Source organism: Palaemon carinicauda, unplaced genomic scaffold, assembly GCF_036898095.1.
Source record: "Palaemon carinicauda isolate YSFRI2023 unplaced genomic scaffold, ASM3689809v2 scaffold221, whole genome shotgun sequence".
Classification (NCBI taxonomy): domain Eukaryota; kingdom Metazoa; phylum Arthropoda; class Malacostraca; order Decapoda; family Palaemonidae; genus Palaemon; species Palaemon carinicauda.
Window position 1 is genome coordinate 5,001 of NW_027169822.1, and position 19,387 is coordinate 24,387.

The following is a 19,387-nucleotide window of genomic DNA, read 5'->3' on the forward strand; positions in this document are numbered from 1 at the left end:
CTGTTGAATCCATTAAGTAAATGAATTAACAATTTATAGCTAATGCTGTATCCAATTAGGTTGTATAATACAAATGACTAATCACCCTCATCAATATGATTGTCAGATACAGTATACAAATTAATACAATTTAGATATATTTTCCATTCTTTTATAACTGTATAATCCATCGCAGCTTATCATTTTGATGATTCTGTGGTTTACATTCAATATGCAGGTAGAACATTAAATCATTGCCAGAGTTAGGTTAAGCGTTTATCAGCCACGGGTATTAAGCTAGGTTAGGTTAGAATTTATATTTAGAGTCGAGTAGTATCTACTAAAAATATTCCAAATTATGATTTAGTTATTTTAAAGATAGGTTTATATTGTATTATTCTTCATCTGTTCATATAATTCACCTTTATACGCAATCTAAGAATATTTTCTTATATTCCAGAATTTATCCGTGCAGAAGGAAATCTTGGACGTTCTGTGTCAGCTGGTGTCCATTAATGAAAATCAGGTACAGTAATGGTTTTAGTACTTTGCTGTACTTTACTTTTGACTTACGATGATTTATTTTTGTTACATTACTGGAATGATCTCAAAGACATCCTCTCATAGATGCTTTTAACCCCAATGGACGTACTGGTACGTTTCACAAAACTCATCCTTTTACCGCGTACCGGTACGTCCTTGCAAAAAACTGTTTTTTACATTTTTTTCCATATTGATAACTTTATGAGAAACTTCAGGCATTTTCCAAGAGAATGAGACCAACCTGACCTCTCTCTGACGAAAATTAAGGCTGTTAGCGCAATTTAAAAAAGATATATTGCAAATGTGCTTGAAAAAAAATGCCTGGGGGTTAAGGGTTGGAAAGTTCCAAATAGCATTGGGGGTAAAAGGGTTAAGTAAGAATTTTCATTTTCATAAATGCCCTCGACATTTATCTTGAGCTCATCTTGTGTGAATTCGCCGGGTGTGCGTATACATTTATGCCAATTCTCTTTGACCTGGGACTTCCTCGTGGACTTCTTCTTCTTTACCTCCGGCAACGAAGTTGGAAGGAGATTATGTTTTTCCCCTTGCTTGTGTGCGTTTGTTTCTTTGTGAACAACTTCCCGGCTACAATTTTAATCATAGCTTGATGAAACTTTCAGGGATTAAATATTATGTAAAAAGCTGGAAATGATTTTGTTTTGGAAGGCCAAAGGTCAAGGTCACAGTCACGGTTAAGAAAAATGTCCAATTCACGTAATCAGCCGTAAGTTTGGACATCGTTGTCACAGAGACTTCAAACGTGGCTCATATTTGAGTGTAAGAAAATCCACACCAATTAATGCATGTTAAGGTCAAAGATCAAGGTTAATGTCGAGAAAAAGGTTGAGAAATAAGCTGCCAGGGTGGTGTTCTGCACTCTACTGAGTGTCCTTCTAATTTTAGACTAATGATGTCCTGTATTCCTCCCTCTCAAGGGCTGATAGGGCACAAGTGTTTCGTTCTTTTGTCTGAATCTCATGAATTCATTAAGTCCCACTTGATTCAACTGCCAGATTAGGAAAATCATCCCACAGTCTGGTCCCCTGGAAGAAAACTTCAAAGAAATTGTGTAGCATTGAGCCTTATAGTAGCGAAGTTAAGTCTTAACCCTCTTAACCCTTTTACCCCCAAAGGACGTACTGGTACGTTTCACAAAAGCTATCCCTTTACCCCCATGGACGTACCGGTATGTCCTTGCAAAAAAATGCTTTAAATTTTTTTTTTTTTCATATTGATAATTTTTTGAAAATATTCAGGCATTTTCCAAGAGAATGAGACCAACCTGACCTCTCTATGACAAAAATTAAGGCAGTTTGACCAATTTAAAAATAATATACTGCAAAATGTGCTGGGAAAAAAAATAACCTCTTGGTGGTTAAGGGTTGGAAATTTCCAAATAGCCTGGGGGTAAAAGGGTTAAAATTAACTTCATGCCTAGTACTGTATACAGGATGGGAAGATCTGAAAGTAAAGGATAATCAAAATTATTAGAAATCTCATACAGCACGCACAAAGAACTGACTGAACGTCAGCGCTAGAGATTAATATCCGAATGCTTATACCCATTTTATGTTTGCCGTCATGTGATTGAAGGCAGGACTAAATTGCAGGGAATACTGGATGAGCTGAATTAGGAGAATGATATATTGTAATTACTGTTTTTTTTTTAATAGTATCTGTTAATTATTACCATCGTTTATGTGCAGAAACTGGTCGTTGCCAAATTAAGAGAAGAACGTGGCAGGAAACGTCCCCTGTGCTTTGACGATAAGGACCAAAACGAGGTGCACTCCACCTCCAATGAACTAGACGACGGCGATTTCCAGCATCCGGACGGCAGGAACTCCACGTTATCTCCAAGTCTTCCAAGCGCCAAAAGCCCCGAGTCTGTGGACCAGAACGTCTGCAGTGCCGGTCAAGTAGTTAGGAGCTTGCCGATATCGTTCCAAGAATACCGCACAGAACGGCCGAACAGTCTTCGTACCAGTCCGGAACAGCCTCTGAATTGTAGGTAAGACAGACTAGCTGCTGTAGTGGGTTTTTTCTAAGAATGTTCTAGTGTGTATAGGTATTTTTTATATTACCTGTGGTATAAATGCATGTGCCTTTGAGAAGGTCAATCGATTAGACCCAAAAGAGAATAAGAAAACAATTAAGAAAGTAGAAAGAAATTTAATTATCCCAGGTTGAAATATTGAGGAAAGCTAGGAGCAGGAAGAGATAGGTAAAATCAGAAAGTATAGTAGAGGGAAAGAAACAAAATTGTAGTCTATAGATTATGGCAACATTGCAAATGAGGTGAGGATTCAATTTGATATTATTAAATAGGAATAATTAAGTAATGAAGGATCTGTCAGTGACACTTTTCTACTTTTATTATGACTGAGTCAATGAATTTATTTTTGAATAGTGAAAATCCAAGTAATAAAGTCATTGAAGATAACATAAAAGATATAAATTTTTCCTGGAATACTTAATTATGTACGGAGATTTTTGTGTTCTTAAAAAATGTTAGCAAAACACATCTTGTATACTTCTCTCATCTTTATATTGAAATGTGTGATCTTTTTTTTAGCGTTACAGGAGAAGGATTTGGAACGAGTGACCCAAGCAGTCCCCAGAGTTGGTGGTGTTCCCCTGAAAAGCGCCTGCATAACTTCCAGCCGCCCACAGCGGACTATTCCGTAGAAGATGTCCACGATCTTGTCAGCGAAGATGAGTTCATGCACGCGTTGGGTAAGTGAAATTTGCGGTCTTTCTGGGGCTCGGTAAGTGAAATATAGCGGCTGTATTATTGGTGTCTTGTTGTGACCAAGTGTCTCTTCATATCCATAGAAGAGTCAAATTACAGAAACTACTTAACCATTTTACCCCCAAAGGACGTACTGGTACGTTTCACAAAACTCATCCCTTTACCCCCATGGACATACTGGTACGTCCTTGCAGAAAACTGCTATTTACATTTTTTTTTGCATATTTTTGATAATTTTTTGAGAAACTTCAGGCATTTTCCAAGAGAATGAGACCAACCTGACCTCTCTCTGACAAAAATTAAGGCTGTTAGAGCAATTTAAAAAAAATATACTGCAAAATGTGCTTGAAAGAAAAATAACCCCTGGGGGTTAAAGGTTGGAAAGTTCCAAATAGCCTGGGGGTAAAAGGGTTAAGTTGAATTTGGTAAAATTTGGACTAGGATAGGCTTCCCCTAAATCACATGCCTACAATTTTCAGTTGCAAAATTCAACATATCGTCCCGTTTTATATTGCAAATGTTGTCGTGCTTACTGTGGTAGATTATACAGTATAATACTTTATTGTTTTATAATAGTATTTCATTATGAACGTTTGATGTAATATCTAAGATTTATGATTTTAGTTATATTTGTTTGTACCTCCGAATGTGTTAGTTCAGGACCATACTGTGTACTGTACTTTATGTTTACTACAAAGACAGTCGTCAGAATTTTGTTAACGTCATTTATGTACTACAGTATATTGATGAAATTGGCCGTGCCTGTGATATAATAATAATAATAATAATGTTTATTGGACAAAAAAAACATATTTACATACAAAATATTTACAAAAAAGATTCGGTCCAAGCCCATGTGGAGCAGAGCTCTTTGGGTAATAATACAAATAAAATATCATAAATTAAAAAAGTTTTTTTTATAAAAAGTAAATATTGATATAGATAAACTAAATGTACACATACATATACACAAGTATATACATATGCATACATATACACATACATATACATATACATATACACGTAGTACTGTAAACTGAAAAATTAGGAATATAACTTTTGTTTTTTTTTGGTAATAGCCTGTAGTAGTACTATACCTCGGTTTAAGAGTTTCATTCTTTAAGGAAGTAAGCTTGGAACCTAAAATGTTAACATTCTAAAACAATTTTTCCCTTAAGAAATAAAGGAAATTCACATGATGATTTGAACAAGTACATTAATGCACATACTGTACAGTATATACTCATTTTTAAAGGTCTTGTGATGATAGTTATTGAAAAATTTATAACCCATAAACATCTGCAATGAATATAAATGAATTCGATATATGGCAATAATGGACAAATTAACCCTTTTACCCGCAAAGGACAAACTGGTACGTTTCACAAAACACATCCCTTTACCCCCATGGACGTACCGGTACGTCCTTGCAAAAAACTGCTATTTACAATTTTTTTTTTTGCATATTTTTGATAATTTTTTGAGAAACTTCAGGCATTTTCCAAGAGAATGAGACCAACCTGACCTCTCTATGATGAAAATTAAGGCTGTTAGAGTAATTTTGAAAAATATACTACAAAATGTACTTGAAAAAAAATAACCCCTTGGGGGTTAAGGGTTGGAAAGTTTCAAATAGCCTGGGAGTAAAAGGGTTAACAAGGAACCTATCTAGACTTGACAGTTTTAGCTATTTGAAATGGAACGAAACTTGGATAAAAGTCAGGAGAACACGGCTTGCGCACTGCATGAATTACATATGGGCACAGAGAGACGGACTTTGTGCTAATTTTGTTAGTAATTGTCCATGAAAAAAATGGCCATACCGCACAAAATGTTTGCCCATGCTGGTGCAATGCATGTAAACAAATATTAATTTGTATGCTTGTACAGTCTACTACTGTAGTTTGCTCATACTGTATTTAAAGTTACTTGTGAACTGAGATACAGTACAGTACTAATGTATTTTTTAACATTTTACTTTGTCGCTTGAAATTTTATGCAATACAGCACTGTATTTGTATTTTTCACCAAACAGGTCTCCTCACTGTCAGCGAGTGTCACGAAGTCCTCGCGAAGAGGTACGAGAGACGGAAACATAGTGCTTATGCGCACGTCTTTTCAAGCACAATATGGGAAAAGCCAGAAACGGTAAGCAGACACTGATGGATAATGTACTGTTCCTCTTTTTTTTCCCCTTAGTAATTTTCCGAACATTACCAGCCAATTTAACCACTTTTTATCTACATGGTACTGATTATGAAGACCAAAAATTTTCCCATAATTGTGCAAATGGAATGAAAGACTTGAGCATGAATGTTTTATAGAAATATAATAGGAGTGAATCAACTACTTGTTCTATTGAGGTCTTCTAATTTCTAACAAACAACAGGGCACCTGTGGGGTACCCGTGGGCTAACAGTTTTGCAATACAATAATCATTAGAGACTGTTTACAAATGTCTGAAATGGGTACTAGTTCTTCAGTATTTCCTATAGTAGATAGTAATAGTCTGACAAGTACATTCTTATGATAGTAAAAGTATGTTAAGATAGTAAAAGTATGTTAAGTTTTGACTGGTACCTTATCCTGATTCAATTGATTTTGGATAAAAGGATGTTTTCTTGGAAAAAGTTCAGAGAAAAAATTGGCCATAAAGGACCTTCACTGCATAGAGAATCCTGCAGTAGTCAAATTGTGTTAGCATCCTTTCTCAGTTGGACTATTACTTTAAAATAAAAGGATTAGGATTGTGATATAGCAATGGGATCCTTGTATGGTAATTTTCAATATTTAACTTAGCCGGTGATTATAATAGCTGCAACTCTGTTGCTCGACAGAAAAACTCTACGTAAAATATTCGCCAGCGATCGCTACACAGGTAGGGGGTGTACTCAACAGCGCCATCTGTCGTTCAGATACCCATTACTCATTGTAAACAAAGAACTCAATTTTCTCTCTGTCGGGCTACCGGCAAGACCTACTAATTCGCTGTTGCTAACTGGATTTGTTTTCACAACTATTTGGTGAAGTACACTATTCTAGTTTTGAGCTTTCGCTATGCAGGTGTTTTATCTTCATCTTAAAACTTGAACTCGTTTTGGATAGATTTAATTATGGTGACAAAGAGAGTATGGACTTTCTTTCACTTTTAAATGGCCGACCCTTCCCTTAGACGGAAGTGTGTTTAGGCTTTTAGTAATTATCTTATCACGTTATAGATTTTCCTATATATATTTTTTATCTCTCCGCCTTTATTAGGCCTCTTCGATTAACTTTCCATTTTTTATAAACATATAAAAATAATTTTAATGCTTTGTTTATATAGAACTTTCCTGAGAGTAGGCGGTCCTAACTTGGGAACCGAAGTTAATCAACGTTGAGCCCTTTATATTGTCTTTAGCTTTTAAAGAGCTAAGGATTTAAAACTTTTTAAATGTAATTTTTTATGAAAGAATTTCTTTGATAGTCTTCGTACTGTTTTCAAAGATGAACTAACGTTTAGTTTTTTATGCTACGCAGTTGTTGACGTTCAGGACGTTCAACATGCGCTCTATCGTTACGATAGAGAGAGAGTGTATCACGGTTTCACTTTGCAGTAAGAGTAAATCGATTCTGACGTTTTGTTCATTCTTTCTTAGCTTAAATGTTTTAAATTCTAATTTAAAGGAACTTTTTATTTGAAAAACCTTTCAGTTTTTTCCTTTAGTCAAATAACATGTTTTTTTTTGACGATATATAATTGGGCTCTTCTCTTAGGTGCGAAATCAAGAGAGAAAGAGAGAGAGAGATAGAGACGGAGGGAGAGAGAGGAGAGAAAACGTTCCGTTCAAGCGGGTAACGTTGTTCTCGTGTTACTCACGTCCCTAGTCGCTGTACGGGGAGGAAGGATAAAACGTTTTTAGGTTTTTATTCTCGTCCCCAGGCTATGTGCGGTGAGAGATTGAAAACGTAGTTATATGAACTAGTGTTTAGTCTCTTTCCCAGCCACTGATTTTTCTTTTTATCTTAAAATATGTTTTCTGTTTTTTGCTGGTATTATGAGCTTGCATTATACGACTTATTTCGCAATTACTACCTTTTAATGAAGGGTAGAATTGCGTGTTTCAGGTAGAAATAAGTGCAAAACAGAAAATCGAAGTGATAAAGTGATATGCGCAAAGTGTTACAGTGTTGCGTCCGAGGCGCAAAGTGTTACAGTGTTGCGTCCGAGGGTTCGTTTGTTCGTGCCTGTCGTTCACCTAGTCCGGGACCTCTTACAAGCTCCCAAGCCCAGGGGAGAAGTAATGTCAAACGACTTATGGGTTCGAGAGGCCTTGACCAACGAACAGACGTTTTCCCTCTATGGTATCGGGTGTATCTTACCAAGATCTCCCCTACCATAAGACGAGAGAGACGTTGTTTCTCCTCGCCATCCGTAGGCTTTTCGCATAAGAAACCTGTCACAAGGTTTCGGAGCCCTTAAGCGAAAGTCAGTCCTTTCAGGACAGGTCCAGCGTCCTGGTTACAGCCATTAGGACAGCTCTGACCCTATGCAGTCATCGGATAACTGCTCGCCGCCTAACAAAAGCGTAACACAGACTCCGAGAGTCTTTTTTTGTAGGCAAAGTGTTGCGGTCACAGACGTTTCCCTCGTCTATTACCACAATCATTTCCGTTGATCCTTAAGGGGTTGTATGGCAAAACATGCAGTATATGCTTGCCTCCCTTATGGAAGACTATTCTGCCGATTAGTCCGTTGAGTCTAGCCGTTTATCTCATCGATATCCTGGCTTTCAGCCAACCTAACGTTCCTTTGTGCTTACTGTTGACGTTGGCGTAGCTTAGTCACGTCAGTCAGGTTGTTTAGAACCACACTCGATGCGGTCTCGTGTGGTCTTTCAGCCGCATTTGGACGTTAGGCCACTGGCTGATGCTCCTGTTGACGTTCAAGACGTTCACTAACAATCGGAGTTGACTTGTTTTGACGCTGTGCGTCAACCTCCGCATTCTAGAGTTGTTTTGACTGCTCAGTCTAGGCAGTCAAAGCAGTCTCGAGTGGACGCTGTGCGTCCTCACGCACCTGTTGTGGTTGACAGTTCAGTTGTTGACAGTTCACAGACTGTCAAGCAGTTACATGACGTTGCGTTCTGGTCCGCTACTAATGCACCAGTAAGAGACTCAGCTTTTATCGGACAAGGTTCCTGTAGATGAGGAAGTTGCTGTTCTCCCTCCTACTGATATTCCCTTGAGGACTCTGTCAGATGGAGAGGAGCCTAAAGCTGCTTAGCCTCCTATGGACTTTAATTAAATCATGATGATTTTTTTAAGGATCTTTGTCCGGATCTTGTTGTAACTGCTGCTCCTCGTTCGCCTAAACGTCAGAGCTTACACTAGGCCTAGCTACTTCGAAGCCGTTGTTTTTAAGCTAGTGCTCTCTCGCTCTCCTAGAGAGCGTTACGTTGCCTAGGCGACTGGTTTTTCACCAGGAGGAGTTTGGGGGATACAGCCTTTGCTTTCCCTTCTGTTAAACTGGTTTATAGAGCGAGAGTCTGATATGACACGAGAGAAGTTCTCGGCTTGGGAGTTCATGCCTCTGCCCAGATAGACTTCTCAATTCTGGTAGACTCTCCCTGGCGCCTAGCCAGGAGACGCTCCAAGTTGTTTACAGGTCAACTTCACAGCTGTTATCGAGCCTTTGAAGTTTTGCTGTACTATTATGTCACGCATAACAAGGCTTTCAGGGATGGTAAACGGTTCCGCCTCAGTCGCTAACCCCGTCTGTTGCCACACCTGCTCCCGTAGACCCTAAATGGGCTTTGCTGCAAGACATGCAGTACAAGCTTGCGTCCTTGATAGAGGACTTAAATGCGGAGAAGAACCTTCTGGCCAACAACCTTCCAACCGGTCGGTTATGCGCCCTGTTGACGCTGAGGTAACCTACTCGCGTCTGCCAGTTGAGGTGGTTACTCCACCGATGTGACCCAGTGTGGGTTGCCAGCCGCACGTTGACATTAAGTGACGCTCGGAGGTGGTTTTTGACGTTCAGGACGTTCAACAACCAGCAGAGGTGACTTGTTTTGACGCAGTGCGTCAACCTCAGCAACCCGGTAGGGTGTTGACTGCACAACCCAGACGGTCTAGACAGTCTTGGGTTGACGCTGTGCTTCCTCGCGCACTCATGGTTGTTGACAGTTCACAGACTGTGCAGCAGTTCCATGATATTGCGTCCAGCTCCGTCACGCATCCACCAGTGCGACCGGATTCAGCGAGCCAGACGTTGCCCACTCCGTTGCCGTTTCCTCATCAGTTTCGGATGAGGAACCCTCTAATGAGGACGTTGCTGAACAACAAGACGATCAGCCCCCAGCCCTGCTATCCATCCAGAAGATGCTGAAGAAGGAACGCTGCACAGTCAGGCTGTGGATGAGTCTGGTAGGGACACTGTCATCCGTTGATCAATTTGTGTCACTAGGAAGACTACACCTCCGTCCTCTTCAATACCATCTAGCTTTTCACTGGAAAAAGGACAAGACGCTAGAAGCAGTCTCGATCCCGGTTTCCGAAAAGATAAAGTCTTGTCTGACTTGGTGAAAGGACAATATCAACCTAAGAGAGGGTCTTCCCCTGGCTGTTCAGACTCCCAACCACGTTCTCTTCTCGGACGCATCGGACGTAGGCTGGGGTGCGACATTAGACGGTCGGGAATGCTCGGGGATATGGAACTCGAGTCAAAGGACAATGCATTTCAACTGCAAGGAGCTACTGGCAGTACGTCTGGCCTGGAAAAGCTTCAGGTCTCTCCTTCAAGGCAAAGTGGTGGAGGTGAACTCGGACAACACCACGGCTTTGGCGTACATCTCCAAGCAAGGAGGGACCTACTCTCTGACGTTGTACGAGATCGCAAGGGACCTCCTCACCTGGTCAAAAGGTCTAAACATATCACTAGTAACGAGGTTCATCCAAGGCAACTTGAATGTCATGGCAGATTGTCTCAGTCGGAAGGGACAAATAATTCCAACAGAATGGACCCTCCACAAGGATGTATGCAAGAGACTTTGGGCCACCTGGGGCCAGCCAACCATAGATCTCTTCGCAACCTCGATGACCAAGAGGCTCCCAATATTTTGCTCTCCAATCCCGGACCCAGCAGCAGTTCATATAGATGCCTTCCTCCTAGATTGGTCACATCTAGATCTATATGCATTCCCTCCGTTCAAGATTGTCAACAAGGTACTGCAGAAGTTTGCCTCTCACGAAGGGACAAGGTTGACGCTAGTTGCTCCCCTCTGGCCCGCGAGAGAATGGTTCACCGAGGTACTTCGATGGCTAGTAGACGTTCCCAGAACACTTCCCCTAAGGGTGGACCTTCTACGTCAGCCACACGTAAAGAAGGTACACCAAGGCCTCCACGCTCTTCGTCTGACTGCCTTCAGACTATCGAAAGACTCTCGAGAGCTAGAGGCTTTTCGAAGGAGGCAGCCAGAGCGATTGCTAGAGCAAGGAGAACATCCACCCTTAGAGTCTACCAATCGAAGTGGGAAATCTTCCGAAACTGGTGCAAGTCAGTATCCGTATCCTCGACCAGTACCTCTGTAACTCAAATAGCTGACTTCCTCTTATATCTGAGGAAAGAACGATCTCTTTCAGCTCCCACTATCAAGGGTTACAGAAGCATGTTGGTATCAGTCTTCCGTCACAGAGGCTTAGATCTTTCCAACAATAAAGATCTACAGGACCTCCTTAAGTCTTTTGAGACCACGAAGGAGCGTCGTTTGGTTACACCTGGTTGGAATTTAGACGTGGTACTAAGATTCCTTATGTCAGACAGGTTCGAGCCGCTACAATCAGCCTCCCTGAAAGATCTCACCTTAAAGACTCTTTTCCTGGTATGCTTAGCCACAGCTAAAAGAGTCAGTGAGATTCATGCCTTCAGCAAGAACATCGGATTCTCATCTGAAACGGCTACATGTTCTCTACAACTTGGTTTTCTAGCCAAAAACGAGCTGCCTTCTCGACCTTGGCCAAAATCGTTCGATATTCCAAGCTTATCGTATGGTTGGAAATGAACTAGAAAGAGTCTTATGCCCTGTAAGAGCTCTTAAGTTCTATTTTAAAACGAACTAAACCTTTACGAGGCCCGTCTGAAGCTTTATGGTGTTCAGTTAAGAAACCATCTTTGCCTATGTCAAAGAATGCTTTATCCTAGTTTATCAGACTGTTAATACGAGAAGCTCATTCCCATCTGAATGAGGAAGACCAAGCTTTGCGGAAGGTAAGGACACACGAAGTTAGAGCTGTCGCAACTTCCGTGGCCTTTAAACAAAATAGATCTCTGCGAAGTATAATCGACGCAACCTATTGTAAAAGCAAGTCAGTGTTCGCGTCTTTTTATCTTAAGGATGTCCAGTCTCTTAACGAGAACTGCTACACTCTGGGACCATTCGTAGCAACGAGTGCAGTAGTGGGTGAGGGCTCAACCACTACAATTCCCTAATTCCATAACCTTTTTAATCTTTCTCTTGAAATGTTTTTATTGTTGTTTTTGGGTTGTCCGGAAGGCTAAGAAGCCTTTCGCATCCTAGTTGATTTGGCGGGTGGTCAAATTCATTTCTTGAGAAGCGCCTAGATTAGAGGTTTTGATGAGATCCTGTTGTATGGGTTGCAACCCTTGATACTTCAGCTCCTAGGGGTCGCTCAGCATCCTAAGAGGATCGCGAGGCTCCGTAAGGAAGACGTACTTAAAAAGGCAGAGTAATTGTTCAAGTCGACTTCCTTACCAGGTACCTATTTATTTTGTTTAGTTATTTTGATAACTTCTAAAATGAAATAAAAATTCTTAGCTCATATGATGTAAACATATTTTGCTGGTCTCTACCCACCCCCCTGGGTGTGAATCAGCTATTATAATCACCGGCTAAGTTAAATATTGAAAAATGTTATTTTGATAATAAAATAAATTTTTGAATATACTTACCCGGTGATTATAAATTAAAGGACCCTCCCTTCCTCCCCAATAGAGACACAGTGGACCGAGGAGAAAATTGAGTTCTTTGTTTACAATGAGTAATGGGTATCTGAACGACAGATGGCGCTGTTGAGTACACCCCCTACCTGTGTAGCGATCACTGGCGAATTTTTTACGTAGAGTGTTTCTGTCGAGCAACAGAGTTGCAGCTATTATAATCACCGGGTAAGTATATTCAAAAATTTATTTTATTATCAAAATAACATTTTTATTACTTGTGGCAGGGTTAATATTCCGGAGTTTAATAGGACCACTTCGTCACAATTTGAGACTTGTCAGATCTGTTTTAGAATAGATGAAGTTAGGAATGAACTCAAAGTTGCAAATATTTCACACATATGCTTGTAAAGTGCAAAAAATAACATTATTTTTATTATTACAAGCCAAGCCAGAACCCTAGTTGGAAAAACAGGATGCCACAAGCTTACTGGGCCATATTAGGAAAAGATACCCATTTCAGAAAAGAAATAGAATAGGGAATAAACTTTAAAAGGGAACTAAGAAATCATATAATAAATGATAATATGCAATGAATAACAAAACCTGCTCAAAAATAAAGTAATTGTATAATATTGTTCCAATTTTGAACTTTTCATGTTCCATCAACTTAACATTTTGATGAAGATCATACCAATTTGGTCACCTTGGAAATGAAAAATCTTGAAGTCTATGTAGTATTGACCCTTAGAAAAAAAATATAACGCTGTTATGATAAATTTCAGTCCTTGTAACTGTACTACTTAATTTTGTAATTTCATCTAGCAGTGAATGTCAAGGTGTACCCCATAAGTCCCCTAAGAAAGTTGTGAGAATCTTCAACTTTTGAAATTTTTCTGATAATTAAATTTGGTCGGTTTTTAATTTATCATAGGGCTTTATTTATGATACTGTACTTCTCTTCAGGCTAGCTGTCTCAGGTGTAATGTTTTTTACTTTGTTTTGTTTAAGCTGCTGTACTTAATGTTAATAATATAGTCTTTGTCTGATGAATCTTTGTAACTTAGCTTTTAATCAAACTGCAACTCTAATTATTGTTGAACAAATTGACTCATCTCCCCATAATTTGTACATGACAAATCTATTTTAGTACCGGTCTTTATCGGCATGCCGCCGATTCAGACACTAATATCGAACCTCCCATTTCAGCGACGAAAGCGCAGAGCCTGGTTAACGAGCGGGGCCGGATCGCCTCCGAACTTACGACGCAAAGTCCGCCCTCTGTCCCAGCCGCCGTCTCGCCCCGAGTCCCGTCCAGTGTCGCCTGCCCAGTCTTCGTGCTCACCTCCTACCACTTACCTCCCCTCTCAGCCGACGTCCCCTCAGTCCCTCGAGGAGGATTTCCCCTTGAGCGCACAGTCTTCTGAAGAAATCTGTCCGATGTGCAATGTAAAGGGTGAGTTGTGTGTAGGGAATTGTATGAAACAAGTCAAAGGGACTTTTATTAGATTGGAAAAGAGAAGTTCAATGTTATATTATATTCTAGCTGAAGAATTTCCCATAATTAAATCTTAGAATACAGTATTATATTATTCATTTTTAATAACATAAAATAGCATTTCTGAAATGTTTTGATATTTACTCTTAACGTTCCACATCAAATACCTAATTTTCAACGCAGGTGCGGACATCCAGTGCGACGGATGCGGCGTCATGTATCACAGTCACTGCGTGGACTTGGAAGACTCCTACCCTCCTCCCTCTTGGCTTTGTCTCACGTGCGAGCAGCTAGGAATTCGAGCCTCCACGAGTATCGACCCTCAGCATGATAGCAGGCGTAGAGGTAAGTCCAGGTAATGAAAAGTCCTCTTTGTCCTGTGTTGGGAATGGTTGGAACTTGCATGAAGCTTCTTCAGGAAGGGCTGACTTTGATATGTGAATTGATAGATATTGTTATTTCAGTGCAAGAAAAGAAAAGGATGTCTTTGCTGACCTTGATACGTGATTTAATAAATATTGTTATTTCAGTGCAAGAATTGAAAAGGATGACTTTGTTATTGAGTTTTGTAGGTATTGTTATTTTGATCTTCCTGATATAATGGTTATTTACGTTTAATTGTAAAATCTAGAGCATTGAGGTGGTTTGGATATGCGGTGAGAAAAGATGAGGGACAATCAGTCAAGTAGTACTATTGTACATACTAGTTGATATGGAAAGAAAATGTAGAAACCCATGGAAACTCCCAAAAAGTCATGGAGAAAAGCACTAGGATGAAAAATCTACAAAAATTTCGTAATCCTCAGATTACACAAATCTATTACTAAACTTTCTCTTTTACGATTACTATTATAAGTTATTATAAGCTAAGCTATAACCCTAATTGGAAAAGCAAGATGCTTTAAGCCCAAGGGCTCCAACAGGGAAAATAGCCCAGTGAGGAAGAGAAAAAATGAAAATGAAATATTCTAAGAAGAGTAACAATATTAAAATAAATACATACATACATATACCAAGGCACTTCCCCCAATTTTGGGGGGTAGCCGACATTCAACAAATGAAATAAAAAAGGGGACCTCTCTCTACATTCCTCCCAGCCTGACAAGGGACTCAACCGAGTTCGGCTGGTACTGCTAGGAGTGCCACAGCCCACCCTCTCCCGTTATCCATCACAGATGAAGCTTCATAACGCTGAATCCCCTACTGCTGCTACCTCCGCGGTCATCTAAGACACCGGAGGAAGCAGCAGGGGCTACCGGAACTGCGTCACAATCGCTCTCCATTCATTCCTATTTCTAGCACGCTCTCTTGCCTCTCTCACATCTATCCTCTTATCACCCAGAGCTTTTTTCACTCCATCCATCCACCCAAACCTTGGCCTTCCTCTTGTACTTCACCTATCAACTCTTTCATTCATCACCTTCTTTAGCAGACAGCCATTTTCCATTCTCTCAACATGGCCAAGCCCCCTCAACACATTCACATCCACTTTAGCTGCTAATTAATTTCTTACATATTTTGATGGTAGTTCAAATATACAGTGCAAAAGACAAGGGAGTGTAAAAATGTCTTGATGGTGGTGGCTGTTAATTTTGGGTCTGGGCTAGTAAAGGGTATAAAGTTGCCTACATTATTGATCTTTGCTCGACAGGAGATATTGGAATTCAAAGGGCCTCAAAAGAAGAGAATTATTCTTGTTTATTACAATTCTAATCCCCGCTAAGAGAAAATCCAACGTGAAGATGTCCATGATTGTGGTATGAGATTGTTGTGTAGTTTTTAACAAATTTGTAATGGAAAATAATATCGTAACTTATGGAAAATATTGTGGAACTGTGAAAAGATGTAAGGTGTTCATGAGTGAAATTTTTGCTGGAGTCTGCAATTACAATTATCGAAGTATATTCTTTTGTCAAAAGATGTGTATTTCTGGAAGATGGATACTGTACGCTAAGAATTTTCATAGAAACATATAAGTCAGTAGAAAGTGTTCCATCTTGAGTATTTATGTGACTTTGAAGTTTAAGTTCATATAAACAAGTTCCTTTATTAAAGAGAAATGAAAACTGAGTGCATCGTCTCTCAAATAACTTGGAAATGATTTGTATGTTTACCTAAGTACAGTAGCTTCTCTCCATTCCATCTTTTTAAAACATGAATTTCTATTAGTTTTTGATGTTTCAATAATGTATAACAATTGTTATTCAGATCCCAAGCTTATTTTTTTTTGTCTCCATTCCAGGTATCATCAAATATTGTGCTCTTATGAAATTATGCTTTACAGCAATTTCAGGGTTTTATGATATAGATTAATATATTGCATTACAGTATGTTATAATCTCATCCACAGAACAAGTATTACTAAACTGCTCCTAAACTTTCAAAGCAGTTTTCTGTTTGTTGGTCCTTTCTGAAGAAGCTTTCCTTACTTCTAAGTGTTTCAATATCATAGTTATAATGCATGTAGAATTATGAAGGTGGTGTCCTACTAAATGGAGACTGTAGTTGCTTATAAACTTTTGACCAGGACTCTTTGTCCCACGCTCTTATTCCATAGGTAAGATAACTGGTTGGTTCGTACAGCTCCGTCTATTGATTGGTTCGTATTATAGCATTTGTGTTTGTGTCAACTTATTAACAATCATGGTTTTCATAATTTATAATCAGACTTGTTCTTCTACAGATTAATGCTAAATTATATGTTACTATACTTAAAATATTTTATTTTTCTTTATTTCCTTTCCTCACTGGGTTATTTTCCCTGTTGGGGTCCCTGGGCTTATAGCATCATGCTTTTCCAACTAGGGTTGTAGCTTAGCATTTAATAATAATAATAATAATAATAATAACTAAAACTTTTAATAATCTCAAGACTCTAGCACTTTTAAAAGAAGAGGAAATTGTAAATGTTAAACATACATCACATAGCAGTCAAAGGTCCAGGACAGCACTGATTTGAAATGAAAGTTATTATTATGTTTTTATTTTGTAGCAGTTAAGAAAATTTTAAAAACCTCTACAAATTGCAAAAGCCTTAAGGTTATTAGATATTTTATGTTCATGATTTTTAACATAATTCTGCAAGAGAACAAGTGTGATTACATACCATGAAGACATGAGTGTGATGAAATGGACTCGAAGATAAACGTCATTTCTGGGCTCGTCCTGTGTCGCTCCATGAAATGCTTCTCTAGCACCATTTCTAAGGCATAGTTATTGCTGAATATACCAGAGAAAAAGAGATGCATGGAATGCCAGGAATAAACCTAGCTCGCTCACTCTTTGAATGTCGGTATAGAAAACTGGGGCGTGATTGAACCACGACCATAGATCCCCTCACCAATTAGACCTCTCCTTCATCAACATACCCCCCCTCTGTACCCCTACATCTCCCCACTCCCCATCCTCATTTCTCCTCAGCACTTGGGTTGGTCAGACGTGTTTTGTTTTGCTTTTTGTGCCTTAGAAATGGTACTGGAGGAGCATTTCACTGGGCGACACAGGTTCCTCGCCCAGAAATAGATATTTCCTTCGTCAAAATCCCTTAATTAGACCAATCAAATGTCTTTCTTATGAAATAAGGGAGTGCGGCATCTTTGTCAAAAGTACGTAAAGCGACTGTAGTAAGCTTCTTTACAAGTACTCATGTTCATAGTTTTTGTTTCACTTTAATTCAACTGATATGAGAAGTTCCAGCAGAAAAATCATGTGAGTCTTTTATCATATTTTGAATGTTGGGTATTGATTGTGCTTGCTTTTATTTATTATAAAATTATAATTTTTACTTGAGCTGGCTCAAGTAATAGTTATGAATAAATGTACTTTTTTTTTCTTATTAGAAGGATAGTGCAAAGTATCTGCCACAATTGATTTCCATTTTCCAAGCAGTAATGATGATTGTGTATGATTATGTGTGTACTTATACACAATTCTTAAAGGTTTGATGGTCTTTCTATATTTTCAAGGGAAAATTGAATGATCAAATTTTAAGAGGCTCTCATTTTTCATTAAGAAACTGTTAGTGGGGAGTAGTGGTGTAGTTATATACCCCTTGAGGAACTGCTTTCACCTGTTTATCAGAAGAAACTCGTCATTACTCTCTTCACAGATAGAGATCTTTCTATTGGTAGTCTCTTTTAGGTAATGGTTACGTTGGTTAATAGGGGATTTTGACGAAGGAAAAATCTATTTCTGGGATCAACCTGTGTCGCTCCGTGAAATGCTCCTTAAAGCACAATTTCAGAGGTATAAATACTGCTAAATATACCAGAGAAAAAAGTTGCATGGAATGCCAGGAATATACCCAGCTCGCTCACCCCTAAAGGGTGTCGGTATTAAAACTGGGGCGAGTGATACCACTACCAGAGGTCCCTTTCCAATTAGACTTCTTCCTCCTCAAAATCCCCCGTTACTGACAAATGAATTTCTAATGCGGAAGGAAAAAGTGGACTTGATTTTTCTTTAATGTGTTGAGGAATTTGGAGTGAGAAACTGAACAGGTAGGTGAGAAGAGACGTGTTGGAATAGTTGAAAGTTAAAATACTTAAATAGCAAAGGTACCACGTACTGTATAGAGATGTACAGCTTGTCACATTACAGGTAGTACAGTGTACTTTAACGTTTTATCCATTTCTCTGATGTCATTGGCCTTATTTAACCCTTTTACCCCCAAAGGACGTACTGGTACGTTTCACAAAACCCATCCCTTTACCCCCATGGACGTACTGGTATGTCCTTGCAAAAAAATGCTATAAATTTTTTTTTTTCATTTTTTTGATAATTTTTTGAAAAAATTCAGGCATTTTCCAAGAGAATGAGACCAACCTGACCTCTCTATGACAAAAATTAAGCCTGTTAGAGCAATTTAAAAAAAATATACTGCAAAATGTGCTGGGAAAAAAATAACCCCTTGGGGGTTAAGAGTTGGAAATTTCCAAAGAGCCTGGGGGTAAAAGGGTTAACTAATTCATAATCATAATTTTAATAATGAATCTTTTAAATTTTCTCTTTGTTTCGCTGTGGTAAACATCGTACGTTCGTTTAAGGGTACGGTATGTTTGCTTTGTAAGCTGTGTATTTTGGTTTATGGCTGTCTTTCTAAAAAAAAAATTTCCGCAGATGTAGGTCATCACTTTAATTTTATTTCATGCAAATTTTTTTTTTCTTTATGGAAAAGCTGCCTTCTTATGAGTTTACATAACAATAAACAATATTAACTGTCATGCAAAACATATTTAGACTACAGAATTGTTCCTAGCAGTTCAGGATAAGTATTAAGGATACTGGAAATTTAGACAGGTATTATTTTAAAGTAGCTTAACCAAACCAGTAAATATTTATAGACTTAGGCCGAGTCAAAATTGCTGTTATTTCTATGAATATCCCTTGATGTTCATACATTGTTTCTTCTCCAAAAGCTCAGTTTATCAACATTTAGCCCTAAAATATATAAACAAAATATCCAATTTCTTTTCCTTGCAATAGAAATATGCCTCTGTTAAAGTAATGAGAGACACTAGCGATTAATAGCAAGTGAAATGCCAGGGTTATCGTTAATTCGTTTTATTTTTGTTATCGGAACACCTCAACATATCCTTCCAGATATTGGTATGTTTTCTAGATTGTTTATTTCTGAATTTATTAGTAATTACTATGATTTGAATTACTGTTG

The 19,387-nt window shown here is 38.7% G+C and overlaps 1 protein-coding gene across 1 annotated transcript in view; it reads left to right on the forward strand.

Moving 5' to 3' along the window:
- Positions 1-19,387, forward strand: part of LOC137636064 (uncharacterized) — a gene marked incomplete at its 5' end in the record, with an annotated part of 36,254 nt that overhangs the window by 840 nt on the left and 16,027 nt on the right. The window contains 6 exons of the mRNA XM_068368492.1: positions 440-505; positions 2,232-2,536; positions 3,101-3,261; positions 5,313-5,425; positions 13,428-13,674; positions 13,900-14,061. Of these exons, the coding sequence (XP_068224593.1) occupies positions 440-505; positions 2,232-2,536; positions 3,101-3,261; positions 5,313-5,425; positions 13,428-13,674; positions 13,900-14,061 (1,054 nt within the window). The remainder of the gene's footprint in view (positions 1-439; positions 506-2,231; positions 2,537-3,100; positions 3,262-5,312; positions 5,426-13,427; positions 13,675-13,899; positions 14,062-19,387) is intronic.